This window comes from Enoplosus armatus, chromosome 15 (assembly GCF_043641665.1).
Source record: "Enoplosus armatus isolate fEnoArm2 chromosome 15, fEnoArm2.hap1, whole genome shotgun sequence".
Taxonomy (NCBI): domain Eukaryota; kingdom Metazoa; phylum Chordata; class Actinopteri; order Centrarchiformes; family Enoplosidae; genus Enoplosus; species Enoplosus armatus.
The window spans coordinates 2928747-2951327 of record NC_092194.1 but is presented as its reverse complement, the minus strand read 5'-3'; the positions used below and the strand labels follow the sequence as shown (position 1 = coordinate 2951327).

The 22581-nt window shown below is 45.2% G+C and overlaps 2 protein-coding genes across 2 annotated transcripts in view; one reads left to right on the top strand and one right to left on the bottom strand.

Annotated features, from left to right (window-relative positions):
- Positions 1-14259, bottom strand: part of crybg1a (crystallin beta-gamma domain containing 1a) — a 34790-nt gene extending 20531 nt beyond the window's left edge. The window contains exons 1-2 of the mRNA XM_070920677.1: positions 13819-14259; positions 534-675 (exon numbers count right to left, since the gene is read on the bottom strand). Coding sequence (XP_070776778.1) covers positions 534-675; positions 13819-14138 — 462 coding nt within the window. The 5' untranslated portion in view covers positions 14139-14259. The remainder of the gene's footprint in view (positions 1-533; positions 676-13818) is intronic.
- A 3987-nt stretch (positions 14260-18246) lies between these two features.
- Positions 18247-19347, top strand: ccr6b (chemokine (C-C motif) receptor 6b). Its single transcript, XM_070920554.1, has one exon. It carries the CDS (start codon positions 18259-18261, stop codon positions 19345-19347), a length of 1089 nt encoding a protein of 362 aa, XP_070776655.1. The 5' UTR covers positions 18247-18258.
- Positions 19348-22581: the final 3234 nt, after the last annotated feature.

The following is a 22581-nucleotide window of genomic DNA, read 5'->3' as shown; positions in this document are numbered from 1 at the left end:
ATTGTAGCAGAACGAAAAGCACAATATTTCCCTCTGACATGTAGTGGAGTAGAAGCATAATGTAGCACGAAATGGTACTACTATTTCAGTAAAGTGCAAGTACTGCAAAACGGCACTGAATAAGTCCTTGAGTAAATACTTAGTCTCATTCCACAGCCATGCAACAGTAAGTCAGATATACTCCGTATGTACCGACAATACTCACTTCATTTCTTTTCTTACTATTTCAAATGTAGGTCGCATTTTATATTCTTTATTTCTTTTCTTTACAAAAGTGTGATGGTGGCCATGGACCTCATTAAGGGCTGTCAGTATGAACTCAATACAACAAAAACAATGTTACCACTGAGGCTAACAATCAAAACAGAATTACTGAAACATGAAGGTAATTGTCCCTAAAGCCAAAGCTTTCTTTACACTACTGCAGAAACTTTACATGTTTTGAAAAGTGCACACACGCACGCACACACACACACACACACACACACACTTATCTGTGTTTTTTTTAGTCCCAACGTGTCGATAAAACCAACCTTGAAGAACTTGGAGGGTGAAGTGGGGCTGTGCGGCTGAGTCATGTCAAAGCTGATCATGGAGGTGGACTCGGAGCGGGGGTCCCAGTCCGACTCAGTCCGGAAACTGCACTCTGTGGAGACGCTCATCTGGTCAAAACTCCTGGTGGAGAGAGGCAGGAAATGGAGGGGGGGGGGGGGGGAGTGGAGGATGTTATGTCATCGGCCTTTGTTTCTCCTCTCAATGTACAATGTTATGTTTTAACAGCATTATGGATTCATCAAACTCCCCGTCATGAAACTTAACTACAATTCATTTTGAAAGATATCTCTTTTCAATGTGAACTCATTTTTCAATAAATTCAGAATGAATGAATGCACTTTTGTAATTGATATGCACACGAGTGCATGAGCACGCTACTTTCAACATACGTTCGAAAAGTTACATGAGGGATCAGGGGCCGTCCCCAGTCAGTGTACACATGGTGTTGTCATGAGCAATATCCAAACTAGGGGCCATCTTGAGATGGGATCCAACCAGCCGCGACGCCCGTCAACATGTTGACGTTCTGACCCGTCAGTACCCGGCAGTCACTATTGCGATTCTTTTGACAGATATCGCGATAAGAGTCCCGATTTGAGTGATAACGGTAATGTCTGCATCTCATGTTCACTGAAAAGAATATAAAAAGGATGATGGGATGTTTTGCTGCATCTCTGTAGCACCGCGATGCTTCCTTCATAAATGGCATTTGGATGTTGCACTTGGTCATTTCGCGACCTTCGTTCTCGGCCTTCACTTTGAACTACACACCTGTAAGGTTGGTGTAGTGGTAGTCCCCGCCACAGTGGGTGTCTCCAGGACCACACTTTGCCGTGATGACACATACACACACAGACAGACTACGCAAAAGATAATGAATGTCTGGCGTGGGACATGTTAGTGTCCTCAGGTGTACTGGCACCTGTAATTGTTCTCAGCTGCAGTGACGTTTTCCGCTCTGCCTTTGCGGTGAGTTAGAAAAACACACGATGTGACACCTGACGGACGACATTCACTCCCCAGTGGCAAACCGCACTCGCCGAGCAATTAGAGAGCCACTGAGGATTCTAGAAGAGGCGTGAGGCATGAGGAGGTGCGCCTATTTCAAGAGGAGTGGCTTTCCTGCAGCTGACGGACGAATCACGCCCAGCCCGGGACACAAGAGTCCCCTGACCGACAGACAGCATTCCACCTCGTTTAAAACAACAACATGCGCTACAGTGGCTGCACTGCGTCTACAAGACAGCGCTGTCATATGGCACGATCGCGGGTTCAGCCTCCGGGTGCGCTGTCAGTCATTCAACAACATGTCCAAATGTCAGCATTCACTTGAGAACATCAATCCAGGACTTCAACAGACATAAAAGTAATGTGACAGCACATTGTTTACAGTAGTTCCCCTCAGCAGCACATGAGTCTTTGCAATGTAGAGTTTCCCCACAAGGGGGCAGAGCTAGATTGGTTTTTCCAGGGGAACATTTCAGCTGACATGAATTACTGTTTTGTAGCATTTGTCCGTGTTAAAAGGTGCCAAAACTCTGAAGTCAAGCTGTGCAGTTAATGAAAATACTCTGACTCTGGACGTGCAGATGCAGAACTTTCTGCAGCAGTTGGTGTTTGTGGAGTCATCATAAATAGTATGTGGACATTGGAGTATTCTATGCTTCCAAACTGACTGAGTTAGAGTAGATCCAGAGAGCTTGTGCGCAGATATTCTACCATGTTTACATTCTTTGTGCAGGCTGAGCTGTGGGACGAATCGACCACGCCTCACCTGTCATGATCCCGAGCAGTTTTAAAGTTTCCGCTGGATAACACCGGCTGATCACCCGATGAAATGAACCTCAACATCCCTCCGAGGGACACGCACAAACTTGTTTCCAGAATCGAATGTGGTCATACGGGGATTCAAATGACACCAGAGCGCGATCATGCCGATACATGTAGGTGCAGCGAGGAGCCGCATCCTGCTGGTCTGCTGCTGTGTTACAGCCCCCGCCGTAGGCGCCTCCAGCATGCGAACTGATTTATGGTCCGGCGTGGGATTTCGCACGTTGAACTGTCGTCAAGTATTCACTTCTTTTTTTGCCGGATCACAGATGTGCTTAGTGTTACTGAGAAGTGGGACGATCACTGAGCGTTTCTTCTTCACGATCAATGATCTCAAGCGGAAAAAGGAAACGCAAGCAGCCCTGGCTGAACTATCACAGCACTTGCGTGTCAGTTCCGGCTATGCAATAACCCCTTAACAACTATAAATCCAGCTTAAACACATGACAATACATCTTGTGTTTGCACTGCAGTGAATAGTGATACTGTTGAAGCAATGAAACAATGGTATTTGTAATTTGAAGTATAGTGTAGCATGAAATGGAAATACTCCAGTAAAGTAAAAGTATCTCAGAATTGTGCTTGAAAAAAAGAAAAGTAGTAGTACAAAAGTAACAAATAATCGGCCAATGGCAGACTTATCTCAACAATTTGAAACAGAATTATTGAAACACGAAGGTAACTGTCCCTGAAATCAATGATTTTTTATCAAGAAATGAGTGAGGGGGGAAAGAGTCACTCTTTACAGTTGCTATAAAAACTATAATTATACTGCAGATAGTGCACATGCATGAAAGAACTGCTGTCAACTTTGGTTTCACGTCCTCTCACGTAGGTTCAGCCGGCTCTTGGTGCAATATGAAAGACAAGCCGCCGGTGCTTTGTTTTGCCCACGATGCAGCTGCACTGTCAACACAGGGCTGGGGGTTTGAGAGCTGGGCAGGATGGAGGCCAGTGACCAGTAAAAGCTTACCTTGAAGGGAGAAAGTGGCCGATGCACTCTGTAACCTTTGACCCTAACACAACCTTCAGGCCAGGTGTCCTCTTCACAACACTCGCTGGCTGCGGAAAAGAGCTTTTGAGAATAACCCCTGACCTTGTCGAAGAAAAGCTCCAGAATCCGTTGGGGGAAAATCTGTCTCCCCACCGCCTTGTCAACGCGCAGGCACATGCCAGCTCCAACTTGTCCGACCCTCCTCTTTTTTTGCGCCACAGACAATAGCTCTACTGTTGTAAGTGCACAATTTATGAGATTTTACTGAGGAATGTTTGCTGATACGTCTTTGACACACCATGGCAACTGATGCCACTTCTGGGGTTAAAAGGTTATCTTTGAAGGTTTGATCCAATATTGGGTGTGCAGACGGAAAAGTAGGAGGCGTGACCAAAAACAACTACCTTGACAGCTAGTTTCAACATGGGAGGCCAGATAAGCTAACGGACTAACCTTGTAAATAGACAGTAAACAAGAGTGGGAACACCCTTTGCCTTTTTCATTGGGCTTCAGTCTTACAATATTTAGCCTTGTTCCTTGATGCTGTCTCAGTAAAAGCTAAAATCCCAGTCTATGTGGTACACACTGTACGGAGTCATGGTCATTTATTTATCATTTTACAACACAGGGCTGCACAATGAAATGTAATGTCAATTGCCGTTTTTTGGGGCCTGGAAAAATTGAACATGTCGCCCAACCCTAGTGCATAACTAACCATTGCTTCCTACAAGCCAGGAGCGACGCAAGGCAGGGGTGGGCCACTCGCTAACTGTAACCTGAGCTACGCCGCGTGGATCTGGTGTTGGTTGCTTCGTATCATTAGCTGGTGTAGCGATTTGCAAACGGTAAGCTAGCCAATTTACCAGCCAGGTAAGCTCTGGGAGTCTGGGTTAATTAGCTGACGTTATCCACTCAAGACTGCATTTTGCTACCAATCCATCCGTGTTAGCGAACAAGCCACGCGCACTTTGTGTTGGGCTCTGTGTTTTGATGGGTGACTCCATCTCTAAGCTAACGTTAGCTAGTGTTTGCACACTGTTTGCGCTGTAGGGGAGCTGAACATGGAGCTGAACAGAGGCTAAGCACTCGGAAGCACGCACGACGTCACATCCTTTGGATTTTCCTGGGAAATTCGATCCACAGCCTTTACATAGAAATCAGTCCACAGGCTGTCATAGTCGGGGAGGGTCCCATTTTTTTAAGTGACATTACAATCTGCTACACATTGGCAATAAAAAGCGATTAATATGTAAATTGTCACATATAAAACCTTGAACTAATAGGACATTACCTAGGTTAATGCATGCAAAACCTTCCATCAAACCTCCATGAAGCTAATCCACTGACGGTTCTCTGCCAGCCCAGAGATGAACACCACACTGATACAACATGCTGAGGCCAAGAACAGGTTATCAACACAAACTCATCTTTCATTGCTCAGGAACAAACAGGCACATAAAACAAACACTGAGATTGGCAAAGCTGCAGACCCGTGCAAAGCTACTGAATGAGCTCAAACAAGAGATGGAAAGGATTCAACTGCTGACTCACCCTCTGTCGGGCATACGAGGGGGATAATGAGTCACTAGCGGCTGTGGATGGAAGATGTCTTGTTCTAAAATGAGAAAACAAAAAACCCGGACCACACTGAAGAAGGGCACTGGACGTGACTGCTGTGCCAAAAGGAACAGACTGCGACACACAGTTTGGGCATGGCTGGACTGCTGCCTGATGTTAAGGCTTGTTCCACGGTCCAGTTGCCCAATAGGAAACTTGGAGATGCCCACTAAGCAAAAAGTAGAGGCTCACGCTCTGCAATGGGTCTAATTTTCTCTGTTTCATTTAGGGCTGGGAAAAAAAAGCTCTAAATGTTATGCCGAGCAACGAATGATACATCTATAAAGCAAATCAATACAACAGCCTGAAGCGCTACCGACATGAGATACGCATACAAGGTATAAATAGGCTACAACATGGCTTCACACTGTGAATCGAAAACAGCCATTGTTGTTTGTAAGAGCGACTGTGGATTTGGGAGTGCCTGGAACAACTGCTGCAGAGCCGAGTGTTTGCCAGATGCTGGGCGGGTCTGCAGCAACCAGTAGGCTGCAGCCACCACACGTCCACTTGGGCCAGCAACCGATGTGATGGCGTGCAGTGGAAACTGAGCCAGCAAGTTCGTAAAATACTTCCAAGCATTTTCCTCAACTGCGTCTCTTGAAAAGCTGCATGCAAGCTGTATTGCATTTGCAGTATAGAGCCAACCGCATGTGCGCTCCATCCTGCAGAGAGCACAGTGGAAGTAATACAATGCATACTGTATGTAAGTGCTACAACAGAGAGACAGTTGGGCACGACAAGCGGATGACAATGTTACAATGGCAGCTCATAATTCTGACATGTTGACTTTGGAAGGGGAGGCTGAAACCCCCCCTAGGCATCTTCCATTTTCTCTCACTCTCTTTTCCCCGTGTTCTATGTCATTCTTATTGGTATGGAAGCCAATATCTGTTGCATACTATATTTTACACTTTTGACTTATTCATTTGAATCATTTTGACTTTTTTGGATTTTAAATGCTTTTGCATGTTCTCTATATGTTCAGACTGCATACGTTGTTTCTACAGAGTGTGCGACGATACTTTCTCGCAAATGAACAAAAGTGCCAGATTTATTCTTTTTCCGATTCATGCAAGGGTAAAAATGAAAAGTGACGAGAGGTGCAGAACTCTGTTCCAAACAGTGGGGCAGATAAGACCGCATGTCTTCCCAAAGCTGCCTCCTGTGCTGCAGTGTGTGTTGCAATAATTATGAACTCCAGTATTCTTTAACAATAAGAACTTTTTTTTTTTTTTTTTTACCATGGAAAAACTTACTAAAAACCACTCCTTTTACAGTCCCGGAGGAGTGTTTGTGTGAGAAGTGTGTGACTCTGCATGAAAGTGTGTAAAGTCTGTTGTACGTTAGCACCGGTGTTTAAAACCCACCAATGGATCAATGCAAACAGGTTCAATAGCAAGTTTCAGGACCAAACCAGGTCATGTTTACTTGTTACATGTCATGCCTGCCTGTCTGCTGCTCCCTCACCTTGATTTGAATGGCTGTGTTTGAGGGCCTGCTGCAGCACAAAAGGGGGGCAACAATGAGGTGTTGACGCTGGAGTTCACACCCAGCCATCCCGACTGTCATTCAGTGTGCAGCGCATGGCCATCGCATGTCAAAATGTATTCAGCGCGCAAATACTGACTGACTGAAGTGAACCTAAACATCTATGCAATACACAAATATGCATACGTGCGTACGAGATAACATTATTCAACTTCTGCATTCAGCCTTCCTTATGACTGCAGTTATAATGAAAGTTTCTAATGGAAATACTCCCTTCTACAGAATAATGGCAAGCTATTCATAACACGATGACTTAGTCAAATAGTGAATTAAACAAACTTAGGGGTTTGCATAGCCAACAGAGTGTATGCAAGGCAAGGCCTTATTTATGTAGCACATCTCAAAGTGCTTTACATAGGCAAACGAAGAAAAGCATTAGAGTACATACAAAACAATAAGCAATAATAAAATCCACTAAGATAGAATAAAATGAAATGAAATACAGTTACAGTGCAGTAAAAGTTGTAGAGTTGCCCCAGGCGCAACAAAGGAACTAAGTGCAGTGGAGACACCAATCAATCAAAGGCACAGGAGAACAACAGAGCTTCTCTTAATCTTGTCTGGTCATGAGACCTCCAATTCTTGCTATTTGTTTGAGTTGATAAAATGTTGATTTAATCATCGCCTTGATGTGGCTGCTGAAGCTCAGATGTCTCGGAGTCTCCATTTCTAACTTGGGTTTTTGTCTTTGTAGCTCAATCAAGTTGAGCAATAACTTTAATTCGTTCCTCTTTGTTGCCAAATACAACAATTTCTGTCTCGTCTTTATTCAGTTAAAGGAAATGTAATGGACTCCAGCCATGTATTTGCTCTAAGCATCGATAGAGTGAGTCTAAGGGACCATAGTCACTTGGTGACAGAGCTAAGTAGATCTGAGTGTCGTCTGCGTAGCTGTGATAAGCAACGTTAATGACGTGTATGATTTGCCCTATTTATTCAACACCTTTATCAGAGCGGTCTCAGTGCTGTGATGTGGTATGAAGACAGGAATCTGTCCAAAAGGCTGTCAACGTTTACTGAGTTGAATCAGCCACTTTCTCAATAACGTTCCCAATAAATGGAGGATTAGAGATGGGTCTGTAATTCTTCAGAATCAGAATCAGAATCAGAAATACTTTATTGATCCCCGGGGGGAAATATTGAAGGATCCAGGTTGCCTTTCTTTAGAAGGGGCTTAACAACTGCAGTTTTCAGTGATTTTGGAGAAATGCATGATTTTAGTATCGATAGCGTTGAATGTTGACAATCTGGCCAAATTGTTCCTGTGCGGTTGCAGCAGCGGTCTGCTTCCATTGCTTGTCATGGAGAATGTATGGCCACTCTGATACTTTCACACAAAAAAAAAAAAAGATGCAAACTCATTCCAGTTACTGTATGTAGGTAATGTATTTAAACTACGAATCAACTTCTCCAGATAACACAACACGCAGGTACTAACCGTCACCCCTGAGGATGAGCCAACATTCACTTGGCTTTTGTTGAAAATGAAATTGAGCATAATTACCACTGCATCCCCAATTACAAACATTATCCAGTCACTTTTACATTTTAGACTGTAAATCACTTCATCCAGTCGGTATAACACTATCCGCCCACATGCTACATCTCAAAGCAAGATACATAGCTGGAAAAATAGCTCTACTTTGTCCACTCAGTAGTAACACATATCTAATAAGCTTGTGCTAATCTGAGAAGTGCTGTTAGCTGTTGCTGCTGGAGATGTATTTCTGGTTGTACAAGTAGCAAAAGAATTACGCATTATTATGTAAATCAAGCTTTGTCATTGGTTTTAAATGAAGACTGACCCAACTTGTCAGGTGACATTAATTTGTTCCACCTGGACATGGTTTATCAGCAGGATGTACATAATTGCATTCAAAGTGCATGTACAAGGAGAGCAGGGTTCAGGTAGGCAATCAGATGCTTGATTTGCATGCGTGTAATTATTTCCAAACCCCAGCTAAATCTAGCCCCGCATAGCCAGTACAGCTTGCCTGAACAGTTTTTGCCATGACGTTGATAAGTGGCCTAAAGTACAAAAACGTCAACGACTTCCTGTTGTTTTTAGAACACCGGCATGGCACCTGTCCCTTTCACCCCACCTGATGGTGGCGCTAGATAAAAAAAAAAAAAGTCAGGGGATCAACAAAGTCATTAATGTTCATAATATCTGTATCACACTTTTATATCAATCCATCCAACACTTCGCTGCAAACCACAAATGTCAAGCTCACGTGGCGCCAGAAGTAGATATTTCACTCTGAACCAAAATGGTCGACTGGTCGACCGACTAATATTGTCATCCCTAGACCCTGGCGTGGCTAAAAACTACTTTAGGCCAGGCTTAAAGAGACAGTATGAACCCCCGGTCTTGCTACGCTTGCAATTTAGTCAACAGGTGTTGTTTAAAAGCCTTCAAGTCTTCTTCTCGTTTAGCTGTAGGCAGATCTGTCAACTTGGTAGAAGGAAGAAGACATATAAGGGCAGAGGACTTTGCTTAACAATCGCTACAGAGGGTGGCACAAGGACAAGAGACATTCCTCAGAAGCATTTTCTTTATTAAGCCAGAACAAAGGTTACAACCTCTGCAAATCGGGCTAGTCCACAAGTGGTTGTGCAAGTGCTTACATATCACAACAGATCCACCAATAAGGCTGAAGAGCAAAACATGGACACAGATGCAGATGCGTGACACACACACGAGACAAAGAAAACCCCAGAAAAAGGGTTTGCTTCTTATTAACAGTTTATGCAAAGAGAACTACTTTCCAACCTACAAACCTGTTTCAAACTTAACAGGAAAAAAAAAAAAAAAACCCTCTCAACAGTAAAAACATTAAACACCACATTTCACAACCCTCTCCCCTGGAGCAACATCCTTCACATGAGTGGATTCATTTGTTTTCTCTCCCAACCCTCCCTACAGCGCATGCCTTCTTTACCCCGCCTGCACGCCCTCCTTCGCACAGTCATTCTGCAAAATCTGTCCAGGTCAGAACTTATCTCGGCGGCGCAGAACTGGGAAATATTCAGCACTAGATAACCCTGACAAATGTCTGTAACTGTGGCTGGTTGGTTGAACATGTGGCAGAAATTCCCCAGGTTGAAAATCCACGTGTCCTTTTTTTAAAAAAAAAAAAAAAAAAAAAAAGGAAGGCAATACCTGTTTAAGACCCCTAAAGGTTTGGCGGTGTTGTTCAAGTATTGGCAGTGAATCATTCCTTATCATCTGAAGTGCTCCAAAGTGCCACCAGTCAAAGGCTTTGCTGGCTATGTGTATTCCTGCAGAGAGAAGCCCTTGACAAAAAAATGAATGAACTGGATCACAACCAAAGGAAAGGTAAGAGCTGTTGAGACGCGAGGAACGGCAAATGATGAAACACACTCTATTTGTGTGAGATCCAGTGTGTGTCTGCACTGGCTTTGTCTACCGCACTAATGTAACGCCTCGCCAACGTCTCACAGAAAACTAGAAGAGCCCTGCTCATCCTCTCTTTCCCATTCTTTGTGTCACACACACACACACACACACCATGATTCTCACTGATATGCAAAGACAGATACTCCTGCACAGTGCATTAGCAACTCCCTTGATGTGCTGCTATCTGTTATCACCCCGCAGCTGCTCGTGAAAGATGTGTTGCTAGCGTGATGCTTGTTTGGTCAACACGCAACAGACCTGCCGGTGGAAAAAGCATTAAGATTGTTCAGTTCAACCGTTTTTTTTTTTTGTTATTGTTGTTGCAGCAACTACGGAGCGAATGCTTCCTTTCAAACTCATTTGCTTTAATTCCATTTTAGAGATTGAGGTCCGGATTGTTGGCTGCTGACGTGTTTGTGGATGTATATAATCAAATAATAATGTATAATGATCCAAATCATTTTCAATACGACACAATAAAATGTGGCCACATCAGACCGAACCATTAAAACATCAAACCACGTCATCAGTAACTCATTTTGTTACTTTTTAAATTGCAATTTGATTTGAGTCATTCATTTGGACAATGGAATTTTTCGTAAAACAATACAATCACATTGTCATGATACTGTAGTAAATGGGAGATAATATTGTGGGCCATGCTCTCGGCGACAGCGACCTAGGACGCTTGCCGTAGCTCAGAAAGTGAAGACAGGAGGTTAAAAGAGTAGAAGAAGAAGTCTTTAGTGTTGCTGCTGCTGGGCAGACACATTGTGTCCGAGTTGAGTGAACCAATGAACATTGTTTTTTATTACCTGAAGTAGTACCGCAAACTAGTTTGCTGTTACAATACGATACCACTGAAAGTATATACAACAATATACAACAAGGTATCATTCCTGCCCTGCCGAAGCACGTTTTCACTACTTTTAACGGAAATAAATATGCGGCAAAATCCACTAATTTGCCTATAACCTTGTGTACGCAACAGTGCGACATTCATTTTCAAGACTGGGTTTGGTTTTTTTCCCAGCTTGCTGGTACGGTAAACACATCTCTCCATGAATTCATCAGCCAAGATAAAATGAATTCCAAAGAATTTCCATGAAATTAAGGGTATGAGGATACGGATACCAGTATGTAATCATACCTCACAGGAAGTAAGTCACAAACTTCTGGAGTACAGGCAGAAATGACAGTGTATTTGTGGTTGATGTGCAGCTTTGTTTCATGAATAACAGTGTTAAGATAACTTTTCCTGGATACTTATATGTCAGGGCCTTCAGAAAGCACAATATGTACCAGAGGAAAACTCTCTCAAAACAGACGTGAAATTAAGCTCGGGCCGAAGAAGAAATAACAAGATAATCTCCAAGCAAGCGTAGCCATCTTTGTAGAACTGGCCGATCAAAAAGCGAGGTATGAGTGATTGCATTGCGGCTGATTAACTTGTTTACTCCTGCGCTGCTATGGCTGTTGCTCACAAAAAATGTTGACTTGTTCATTTCGGCTTTCGAAATCCACACCCTCACCTAAGGGATCGTCTCGAAAATTGCGAGGGCAGGAATCCACAGCCTCCGCTGAAGGGTGTGACAGGTCTATGTAGTCTGACAGATTAGATTATTTTGGAACACCGCATGAGCTTTCACCCACTGTAGCTTCGAATGCTCTGGTTAAACCTTTATAGCGTGTATCCTCACACCTTAGCACTCAAACAAGGTGTCCACAAACAGAAACTCTGGGCTTCTTCTTATCCCTCAGTATTGTCGGTGAGTTTGAACAGGCTGTACTTTCCCTGTGTCCTCAGTACGCAAACGTTTTCAAGTGCTGTGCCGGTCAGATTCCAGCAAGTCACAGGCCTGTAAAATTCTCAAGTGCTGCGACATAGTTCACTTTGTCAAGACAGAACAAACATGCCTCTAACTAGTTCCTGATAAGATATACAGCGTTGTATCTGTATGTGTACCATACAGAATACAGGGCCTATACAGGCCCGAAGGGTCCAGGTGTGCAGGTTTGCTCAATCCTGCACAAGCTGACTCAGCAGGCCATGCAGACCAGATACAGGGGCTTGCTGTCTTGGAAGACCTCCAAGATGAAGATGTGGAAAGAAGGTTTAGTTTCTTGAGGTGCAGGTTTTTGAGTTGTTCCAGAACAAACTACATTGTTCATCGCAGTATCCGTTTTATGTGTTTTGAATACTTCTTGGCTGGTAAAGGAGTTGCATGGCACACTGTGGATGGTATAAATAAATACATTTTATACTGTGATATTGATATGTATCTGGGAACATTTTGACATCAAGACGTTGTCAGGGTCAGAGACGCCACGGTGAGGCAATGTGTTGTTTCTCCTGCCACTCGCCGCCGCAGCCCCCAGAGCAAACGGTCAGACAATGGAAATGAGCTTGCCTGCACGTGTTCGAAAAAGCAAAGGCAGGTTGGAAACGAATGCCCGTGACTGATGAGACCATTCATTTTCGATGCGGCGAGGCTCTCGCAATGCAAAGCGACAGGCAGAGAGGGGAGGCCGCAGCGCCATCCGTCTCTCTCACCTGTGCGAGCAGCGTCACACGTGTGCACGCCTCGTGCACGCCTCGTGCGCCGCTCTCTCTTCTTGATCGGCCCTGTTTACTCGGATGCAGAGACACAACATCAACTTGACTGAGCCGCATATAATTGGGACTGAACGGGAAAATGTGTCATACCTGCATCTCAGGTTTTTCCCTCCAGCATTAAATGTTAGGCAATGCTCGCCTTCCTCATATCACGACAGCATCCGCCAATGTACGTTAGTGTGACAACAATAATAACACCTGAGTCATGGGTGCGGGTGTCAACACCTCGGGAGCATGGCTGCAACAATGAGCTGGTCTGGACGCAGAGCAACGCGGAGCTGAATCCATATCTGATGAAAAAGAAGAAGAGAGCTGGAAATATCTGGGGCAAACAAAGTACTGGGAGTTTCTCTGTCGTTACTGTGACCACTTGAGGTTAACCAGTTTCTTTCTGAATCTTTAATTCGTCCAGGGAAGAGTGACTCAGCATGGATATTTACTGCCTCGCAGTCACACGCTTCCCCACGTTCCCATCAAAGAGCTGCCACGGTCTTGCCATGTTGGACAATGTGAGCAGGGCTTGAAGGGGGGGGCAGGTGCCTTGCCCTATGGGCACCTTAACCGAACAGAGTCAGCCCCTTCATATTCACTTTCCACAGAGTTAAGACCTGGACAACAGCACCCCCCCCCCCCCCCCCTCACTGTTTACCTCTCGCTGCAATTTCTTTTTCCCCCCAAACTTGACAACAGCAAAAGCGATGCATGACTGAACTAGCTAGATGCCACAGTGGTTCGTTTTCAAAAAGTGCCAGGGGGGGCAAACGGTCGCTCTCCTGAGATGTTTCTACTCACACACTACACTTCTTCCCTCGGTTCTGTCAGCTGGGGAAATACGGTGCACCGCTTTCCAGAGTGGGGTCTCCAAGGAGCGCCAGGGGGGCCCCTGAGGGGTCCCATTAGCTTCACTATTAACTCACTTACATTTACAAATAAGAAAATGTATGATGGGGTTTTGATTTGCTGTTTTGCACTGGTGTCACTCTGCCACCAGAGTCAACAGTGATTTCATACAATTATATAGACAATATCAAACAACAAAGATATTTTCTGATAGGGGCACTTAAAACCACTATTAGCACTACATGGGGGGTTGTGGCCTGTATCTGTGGAGGTTAGTTTATTTAAAACTATGACATTGTTGGCAAAGTACATGAGGGTTATACGGCCTAGCCTAAGTTTGAAACATCTTCAACTCAAACCACCCAACGCCTCTAAAAGTGTAGAAAAGCTTACAGGTGGCTGTTGAAGCTGTCCAGTTCATCCGTGTCAGGGAAGAAGACCTCTCCTCCTCCTCCTCCTTCTTTGCGCTTGGATTTCTTCCGCTTCAGCTTGAACGGCAGCAGCCGCCGTCCCTTCTTTTCCTTCGGGGAAATGGGCACAACGTCCCCGGCCAGCGTGACGCTGTCTTCCGTGCTGAAGGTGCCCGACTTGTCCCTGGGGCTGGTCGCCGCTCCATCTTTGAAGGAGGCCGACCGTTTCAGCTCCTTGCTGTCTTTGTCGGGTGACTTCAATTTAAACAAGCTCTTCACTTTCAGCGTGCTGGACTTGCTCATGGTGTCTGAAGAACAACAAAAAAAAAACCAAAAAAAAAACAACAACAACAACAACAACAAAACTACAAGTCCTCTTTGGGGAAAGTGCGAGCAGGAAGGGTGACACCCACGGGGAGAGCGCTCCTACTTATAGGCGCTGGCAGAGCGGCTCACCGGGCTAACCTGCGGAGCGAGTTGCCGCGAGGACTTGCCCACACTGATCGCGCGCGCGCGCCGCCAGGTAAGCGAAAGAGCGGTTTAAAGCGCCCGGAAGAAGAAACGACACTTCCGGCACCTTCAAAATAAAGCCGCTATTGCCGCTGCTGTTTATTTAACTAACATGCTGCATACAGGGCCCCAACCGCATTACAGCCACCGAGACACCAAGAAGAGAGTCGCTTAACTGTTTGAATTACGTGGTATTATATCATTTTATTTATTCAGTGAACTGTGCAATTATTTATTCTGTCATTTTTGTTTTGGAAAAATAAAGATTTATCTCATGTATACATTTCAAATAATTGTATGTGTATTGAGAGAGAGGAGAGAAATGAGAGAAGGGGATCTTTCAGTAAAAGTAAATGAATAACACATGAATATATTGAGACTAAATAACACTAAAACACACTAAAAAAAAAATACTGGAATCAGCCTATGACGTGTCCACTATGTGCAACTTTTTGATTGTGTAATGTAGGACTGCATCTGCACCTACTGTCCTGTGAATATGCAGTGAAACTAGTTTCAGTGCAAATACCCACAAGCACACTGTCACATTCAAACAGGCTTTTGTATAAAAAAAAAAAAGAAAAACAATTCAGGCACTAATATCTACTTGGAATTATCAGTTTTACCATTTCTGGGTCCGCTGATGGACCGGGGCCTTGCAGCATCTGCTCCACCTGTCCTGAAACCAGCTCTAACAATGATGTAACCCGAGAGGTGGAGTTTGGTGTTTGCATACAGCCCCATAGGTTAAGCAAGGGGCATACGTATCGAGTGTGTATTCTGACGGACCTGCTTTGGGAATCATTTCATGACGGTGCTCAGCCGCACATTGATAGGAGGTGTGTTATTCTCTCGCACACAAGGCAAAGGCTCCTTCCTTTCGAGGAGTTACACTGGAGAGCTTTTACTTTGACAGGGCAGACTCTGCTCCCAGCTTCTTGCTTGATGCAGCCTCTCGAAATCTCTCAATGCAACCTTTCCAATTTCGTCTCACCTTGATGCAAACAGCCATCTGCCCTTTAATGATCTCTTCACACTCTGTGTAATTATGACGCTTCTATGTTTGGGTGTGGGTGTGTGTGTGTTTTTCCCTAAATTTAAGGGAACTTAACTGATAAAAGTTCCCCTACATGGCATTCAGAGAAGTCAGCTGTGTTGCCACTATGATAATTGGGGTTTTGCTCACCTTACCTGCATCATAATCTGTTAAAATGAAATATACCATTTCAATTGAACTGAAGTTTATCGCTTTAAGGAAAGCATAACCGTTTTTTTTTTTCTCCTAAAAAGACCTTAAATCAGCAGTATAGTCACAGTTTCTATCCATTTCTATCACACGAAGCTTATATCATTGAGCTGTCAGGGAGGCCCAGAAGAGGGCTGCTTCCATTAATAAAAGCTCAGCTGAGACGGTAACCTATCGGAGTCTCGCATTCTGTCCACATAAACTAGAAGTAATCATTAGTCACGATGCACTTTTTGCAACATGTCTGCCTTTAATTCTTCACCGTCCCGTGAACTGACAGCTCTATCTGCTGGTCGTGTTGAGGAAAGGCAACTGCAGTCTGTGTCATTATCAAAAAAAGAGATATATGATATTTGCAATGAGTTTTTAAACATCAGACCAGAAATCAAAGGTGGGGGAGGGGGGGTAGTAAAATCCAAACTGTCAAGGATGAGGAAGATCAATTCTCATTGAGGCTTGAGGGCATGAGAGAAAAAAGAAAGAGAAGAACACTTGTGTGTTCAAAGGCAGAAAGTGAGAGTGGGGGGGGGGGCTCTGTAAAAGTCAAATTTCATTGATGACATGAGAGAGATTTCCTGCGCCTCTGAGGGCGACTTGTTTTCTTCAAACAGGCAAAAACATAAAATCTGTTTGTACCTGACCCCCCCCCCCCCCATCAAGCTATCTTGCATTTTGCCTGTTTTGCACTTTTTCCACGCCGCGGGGGATGTCCCCGCAGCGCAGCATGACACAAAGTGTTACGTTGTTGGTAGACGCATCAGATAAAGAGGATCTGTGTACAAAAGGTGGGTAGCAGATACAGATGAGTTTGAGATCTAAAAGCAGGAAGATCAGTGAAGCGCAGCGCTCACACAGAGGCCCGGGACTGTGAGAGTGTGGTTTTGGTTTTGGCTTTATCCTCCTCTTCTTCTTCTTCTTCTTCTTCTGAGATTTCTTTGAACACAACAGCCCCCCCCCCCCCCCACCAACGCTGAACTCTCCCTTCATAAGCAGCTGTGAAGCTCCGATTCGACAAACATCAGAGGACAAAGACATCAACTGCGAGAGAATCACCATCCTGCAAGGTATGTGTGTGTTCTGACCAGAAAGCATGAGCGCTGATGAGCACCAGAGTTTGGTAGCTGCATAGTGTATTTTTATGTGTCTACATGCATTGTTTGTTAAAAGCATCTAGGCGTCAATGTGGAGGTTTTCAACGGCTCGGGTTGCACAGAAAACACCTTCAAGCGACACCGACGGAACACTTTTAGAGAACAGCCAGTCCGGTAAAATGCGAGGAGGACCTTCACCGAGCAGGCTCATCACCTTTCCCAGCAGACACGTGCAAAAACCTGATCCCTTCCTCATCGACAAAGGGCCACCGCACCACACTATATTTGATTCCACCGTGGTGATTTAGTGAGAAGTGAAAGCGCCGAAACAAGAGATATCATCAGGTCGTCGGGTTTGTTCCTTACATCAGGCCTTTTGAAGAAGTGAGCCCGGGCATGCGAACACTGGCTCTCACATGCCACTATTTGCAGAAATGACAGATCGTGTGTTTATTACAGTGATGAATTATCCGCAGGAAAAAAGTCCAAAACGTCCAGTGTCAGGCAGAGAAACCACTTTTAACGCTTCACTTTTTATTGTCATATCACCAGGCAGGTTTTTGCTGGCGTTTCCTGACTTTGTTACGCGTTAGTAATCCACACACACACACACACACACACAGAGACAACTCAGCGATCACACATCTAAGATCCTTGCTGATAAGGTTCTTCTCGCCTTCCGAGATCAGACACGAGTGCAGCCACCTGCAGCCTACCTCTGCGTGCCTTCACTTAATGCCCAACGGTGCCGAAATTGGGTCATTCGCAACCAGAGGAAGAGCTGAAGTAGAACACCGGCTTTTATGCTGTGAGCAGACACACACAAACACAAGAGAAAAAAGCCATGATGCTTTCGATCTGAGGGGTGAATGCATTCGTTATTAACCAAGCCATGAGTTCTAGCTATACTTCAGTATTAGTAGTGGAGGAAGTAATCAGATCTTTCACTCATGTAAAAGCAGAAATATGCTTTTTGGAGACCAATATTGTACTTTCCCCCTCCTACCTTACTTTTTTTGAATACTTCTCCTGCTACTGTACCTAAGTAACAGCTCAGAAGTACTATTTGTTTGTAGTATCCAAAATAAAAGTACTCTTTCTGCAGAAACACTCCTTTCAGAGGGTTATATTATCAGAAATTTACAGTAGTACTGGATATTATTACTTACTATTGCGATTTGCCAATGTGTAGCCGATTTTAAATTCTTCATACGCTACTAGGTAGTTCAATAGTAAAGCACTGCATCACAGTCTAGAAGTTTGTGTGCAATATCTGTAAATGAACTGGCAGCTGTAGCAGTCAAATACATGCAGTGGGGTCAAAAAAAAGTGCAATGTTTGCCGCTGAAGGAGGTGGAGTAGAAGTATAAAGTAGGATACAACGAAAATACTCAAGTAAAGTACAAATAGTTGAAAACTGTACCCTGCCTTTCATAAAGTAATCCTAATTCCGATGTCTTAATTTGTTACCGCTCCTTTTGGAAGTGTGTGACATGTTGTTGTGTTCCCTTAATTCTTCCGTTTTTTATTTGCTCTTTGGTGTAAATGGCCGCCTTTTCTTCTCCAGGTCAAAGACATGGTGTCGGTGACTTCAGACTATGATTACAGCACAGTAGGGGATTACTCGGAGGAGGAGCTCTGCAACCTCGACCCGAACCCTGCGGAGGTCATCGCCCAAACTTGCATCCACTCCATCATCTTCTCCTTTGGCCTGATCGGCAACGCCCTGGTGGTCGTCACCTACGTGTTCTACAAGAGGACCAAGACGATGACGGACGTCTATCTCTTCAACGTGGCTGTGGCGGACCTGGTCTTCGTGGTGGCTCTGCCATTTATCATATACAACGAGCAGCACGGCTGGTCCATGGGTCCCGTGGCTTGCAAGGTGCTGAGGTCGGCCTACAGCGTCAACCTCTACAGCGGCATGCTCCTGCTGGCGTGCATTAGTGGCGACCGCTACGTCGCTATAGTTCAAGCCAGGAGGTCCTTCGGAGCTCGCGCGCGCACTCTGATCTACAGCCGCCTCGTCTGCTTGGTTGTTTGGTTGTTTGCAGTGGCTTTGACTCTGCCCACGCTCGTCTACACGGAGCGCTTTGAAGAGCTGAACCTGGGGGCGGAGGATGCCGCTGTGATGTGTCAGCTGTCTTTCAGCCAGAATGAAACCGCGAAGCTGATGAAGGTGCTGGTTCCCGGCCTTCAGATGGCCGTGGGCTTCCTGCTGCCTCTGTCGGTGATGGCGTTCTGCTACTCCAGCATCGCGCGCACCCTGCTGAGGGCCCAGAGCAGCCAGAGGCACAAGGCCGTCCGTGTGGTTTTGGCAGTTGTGGTGGTTTTCGTGGTGTGCCACCTCCCCTACAACGCGGCTCTGCTGGACCACACGCTGTCCCTTTTTAAGGAGAGGAGCTGTGAGGCAGAAAAGATCAAGCTCCGCGTCCTGGCCATTTCCAGGAGCGTGGCCTACCTCCACTGCTGTCTCAATCCCATCCTCTACGCCTTCATCGGGGTGAAGTTCCGGAGCCACTTCTGGCAAATCATGGCGGACCTCTGGTGTTTGAGCAAAAGGTACCTCTACAGCGCTCGCTCGTCACGCGGGACGTCCGACATTTGCATTTCAGGCCGCGTGTCTTCAGAGGGCTCCAACAACGTGTCGTCTTTCAGCGTGTGACGGCGCAGAGGTCCAGCGCCTTTCCCAAGCTGTTACTCTGCTGTAGCTGCACAAGCAGAGGGGCAAAGCATTTCTGCAAAATGGGCTTTTAGATTATTATCGTATTTGGAATCTACTGTATTCTGAGCAAACATGAGCAAGTTACCTTCAATGTAACACGACATTATAGGACACTTTTCCCCCACAGAGACAGTACAGCACAGGCCACAGCATGTCAGGGACAAAGGTTTAAAAAGAGTCCATAATATGGGTCAAACTCCTGGATTCTGCTTTTTCCCCAGAAATCTAGAAGAAACACGCAGTCACAAAAGACAAACCCCCGCCTCCATTAGTGTAACTCTTAATCACATGCTCCTGCACAGACGTGTGGGGCAGGAGAAGCCAATAATATTAATATTAATATCAGTAAAGCAGCAGGCACAATACCGCGGTCCTGAGTCCTGGAGACGGAACGCCTACGTGGGGAAAGAGCCTCATTGATTGGTCGATTGGTTGTGTCCGTATCCTCATTTAAAACCATGCCGGCTTTGCGATTAAGAACTGTTTCGTTTTTTTTCCCCTTCTTCTTGCACTCGCCTCACCGCACTAACAACCTCGCTGTCTTGTATTTCTTGTACGTATACGACCAAAAAAAAAAAGAGAAGCCAAAGAGTTCCACACATTTCTAATCTTGCCAGACTGTCACGATCTCTTTAGAACCACGTAAATACCCTATTTCTTATACATTCTCCTGTTTTTTTTTTTTTTAAGATTTTGTACATCTGATTGTATTCTTCTGTCACACTGAATAAACATTGTGTCTAAAAAAAAAAAGAAGAAAAAAGGTGCTTTTTCTTTAATGCAGTCAATCCAGAAATTGAATTGAATTGGAAATTCCCTGGTGCTCAGATGCAAAGGAAATGTGAGTCCTCTGTCTCAAAAGGCACTATTTAATCATTAGATGAATAATGCTGTAAAATACATTCTGTACCATTAATAGCTCATAAAACAGTCATTTTAATGCATGCCAATATGTATGATAATGTGACATTTGAACCAGACTGTGGAGTCTTTTTTTTTTTTTACCAGTAAACACTAGATAATTATTATTTAATGCCAAGTCATTACTGTTTTCTGCTGACAATTAGTTGACATTTAAATACTTTTTCGGACCATCTCAATGAGAGGACACTGTGATGCAGTCTGCGGCTGCGGGCCACGCCTTCCCCCTCACAATGCGCTCGGACGGCGGGAGACTTCAAAAGCGCGCTGCCCACATGGCGATGCCAGACACAGATAAGAAAAGAAAAAAAAAATAAATCTACTTATCTAGTCTCTCGCTGAAAGAGAGACAGAGCAAAGACCGCAAGCCCCAGGTGGGCCGAAAACCCCAGGCCTGGTCCGCTCCGGACCCGCCTCTACGGCCAGTTAGTTCGACCGCACGGCAACAACGATTGACTTCAACTTATTACACTTAATACATGTATTTGTGTAATTAAAAATGTCATTCAGTTTCTCCATATTGTAAATCTACTAAAGCAACTCCGTATATGGCCCCCATCGTACGTCTGGAGAAGGACGTGGGCTTGAGGGCAGATTTCAGATTTTGAGCTATAAATAAAGTAGAAAAAAAGAAAAGACGTTAGAGGCATTGCAAACACTGAGGGTCCTCTGTGACGCCCACGCTTGCGTACCTGGAGGCCGTCCGTCATCTGCGCAAACCAACTGCATCGAGGTGACGCGTTTGCCAGGAGAGAAATATAATATTACGCAACAGGAGGCAGTTGAGCAGCGCCATTGCTCCCTTTCCCATCCACTGGATGTCCTCAGTAAGCCGTCGTTTCGTTTTTTGGGCTTCACTTGGCGGATGAAATGCTGTCCTCTCCCCTCTCCCTGCTCCGTCTGATTTACTGTGTGTAGAGCAGACCCCGAGCCGCTTGCTGTAGTCGATAACTGCAGAACGTTTGGCTCACGTCTGCCAGCTTGACACCCCACCCGCTCCCGCTTTGCTTGCCTCCTCGTTCTGCTTGCCTTTGTCTCAAACCTGTAAAATCTGGGTTTACTGCCAAACCACACGCTCGCTCACCCCCGCATCACGCACTCAAAACTACTGACATATATACCTTTCACATGCCCCGCGATTATCCCTTGGGTTTTGATCGCCCCTCAGCTCCTTTTGTGCATTTTCACTCTGGTTGCAGTGCTGAACCCCCGAGCCAGCTGGTCGCACAGCTTTAACTGTATGGAATTCCAGAACTGACATTACGCAACTCAGATCATTCAATCAAATATGATATTTCACTCGAGACACGTTCCAATGCCAGATGTGAACCGCAGTTAAACCAAAGCTGGATCCAGGCACAGTCTGGATCACATCTGGACGCGAGGCAACAGGGTCCGAACCCGGGCCCGAGTGCTGTGATAGGGTGGGATGGGATGACTGATTTTAGGGTCTTCCTCTCCACAATGATTTGGCAAGTTTTAGGGGTATTTTTGTCAGACACGGGACCAAACACCAGCACCGTCTGCCTCCCTTCTCCCCCTAAGATCTCCTCTCTGTGCATCCTGCGCTGCAACACCTGCCCACTAGGTGTCCTCGGTGAGCTGGCTGCCCCCGCACACCACCTGACCTCTCTCCGGAGCCACGGCTCGCCTGTGCAGCTGTTCCTTATTTGCTTGCTGGCAGCTGACGGACAAAATGTACGAAATCAAAACCGACCAGCACGCGCTGCCTTGGTGCACATGTGTCTCCCCCACAGGAGATGCCGCAGAACTCGAAAAACACAGACGTCATATGAGCTCAAGTGCCAGAATGTGTGGTGAAATAGTGTGGGGACCTCCTGATGATGGCTCTGTTCCATTTAGATGTCATACCAGTCGGAAGCCAGTATACATATATATATATATATATATATATATATATAATACCAGAGCCTGGGTACACATAAATGGAATGCATGCTATCAGTAATGTTGTACTGGTCCAGTGACATTATATCCAGATAATCCAGATGACATTTTTGGACAGTGTAGTCAAAACGAAATAAAACATGCAATAGGCCTTTTTTTTTTCCCATGACAGACACTTGAAAATGACGGGCCGTTTCCTGCTCGGTCCTTGGCACTATGACAGCTGGTTCACTGGAGTGTCTTACTGGGCCACTTGTTAATGAAACCGAGCCATCATGAATGTCATTAATTAAACCTGTGCTTTTCCCTGTTACGTCAAGTTAAGATGTCTGCCGTGGAAAAATGG

Bases quoted from the DNA above. Each gene is read 5' to 3' on its own strand.
- ccr6b (XM_070920554.1), top strand. From the start codon at position 18,259: ATGGTGTCGGTGACTTCAGACTATGATTACAGCACAGTAGGGGATTAC.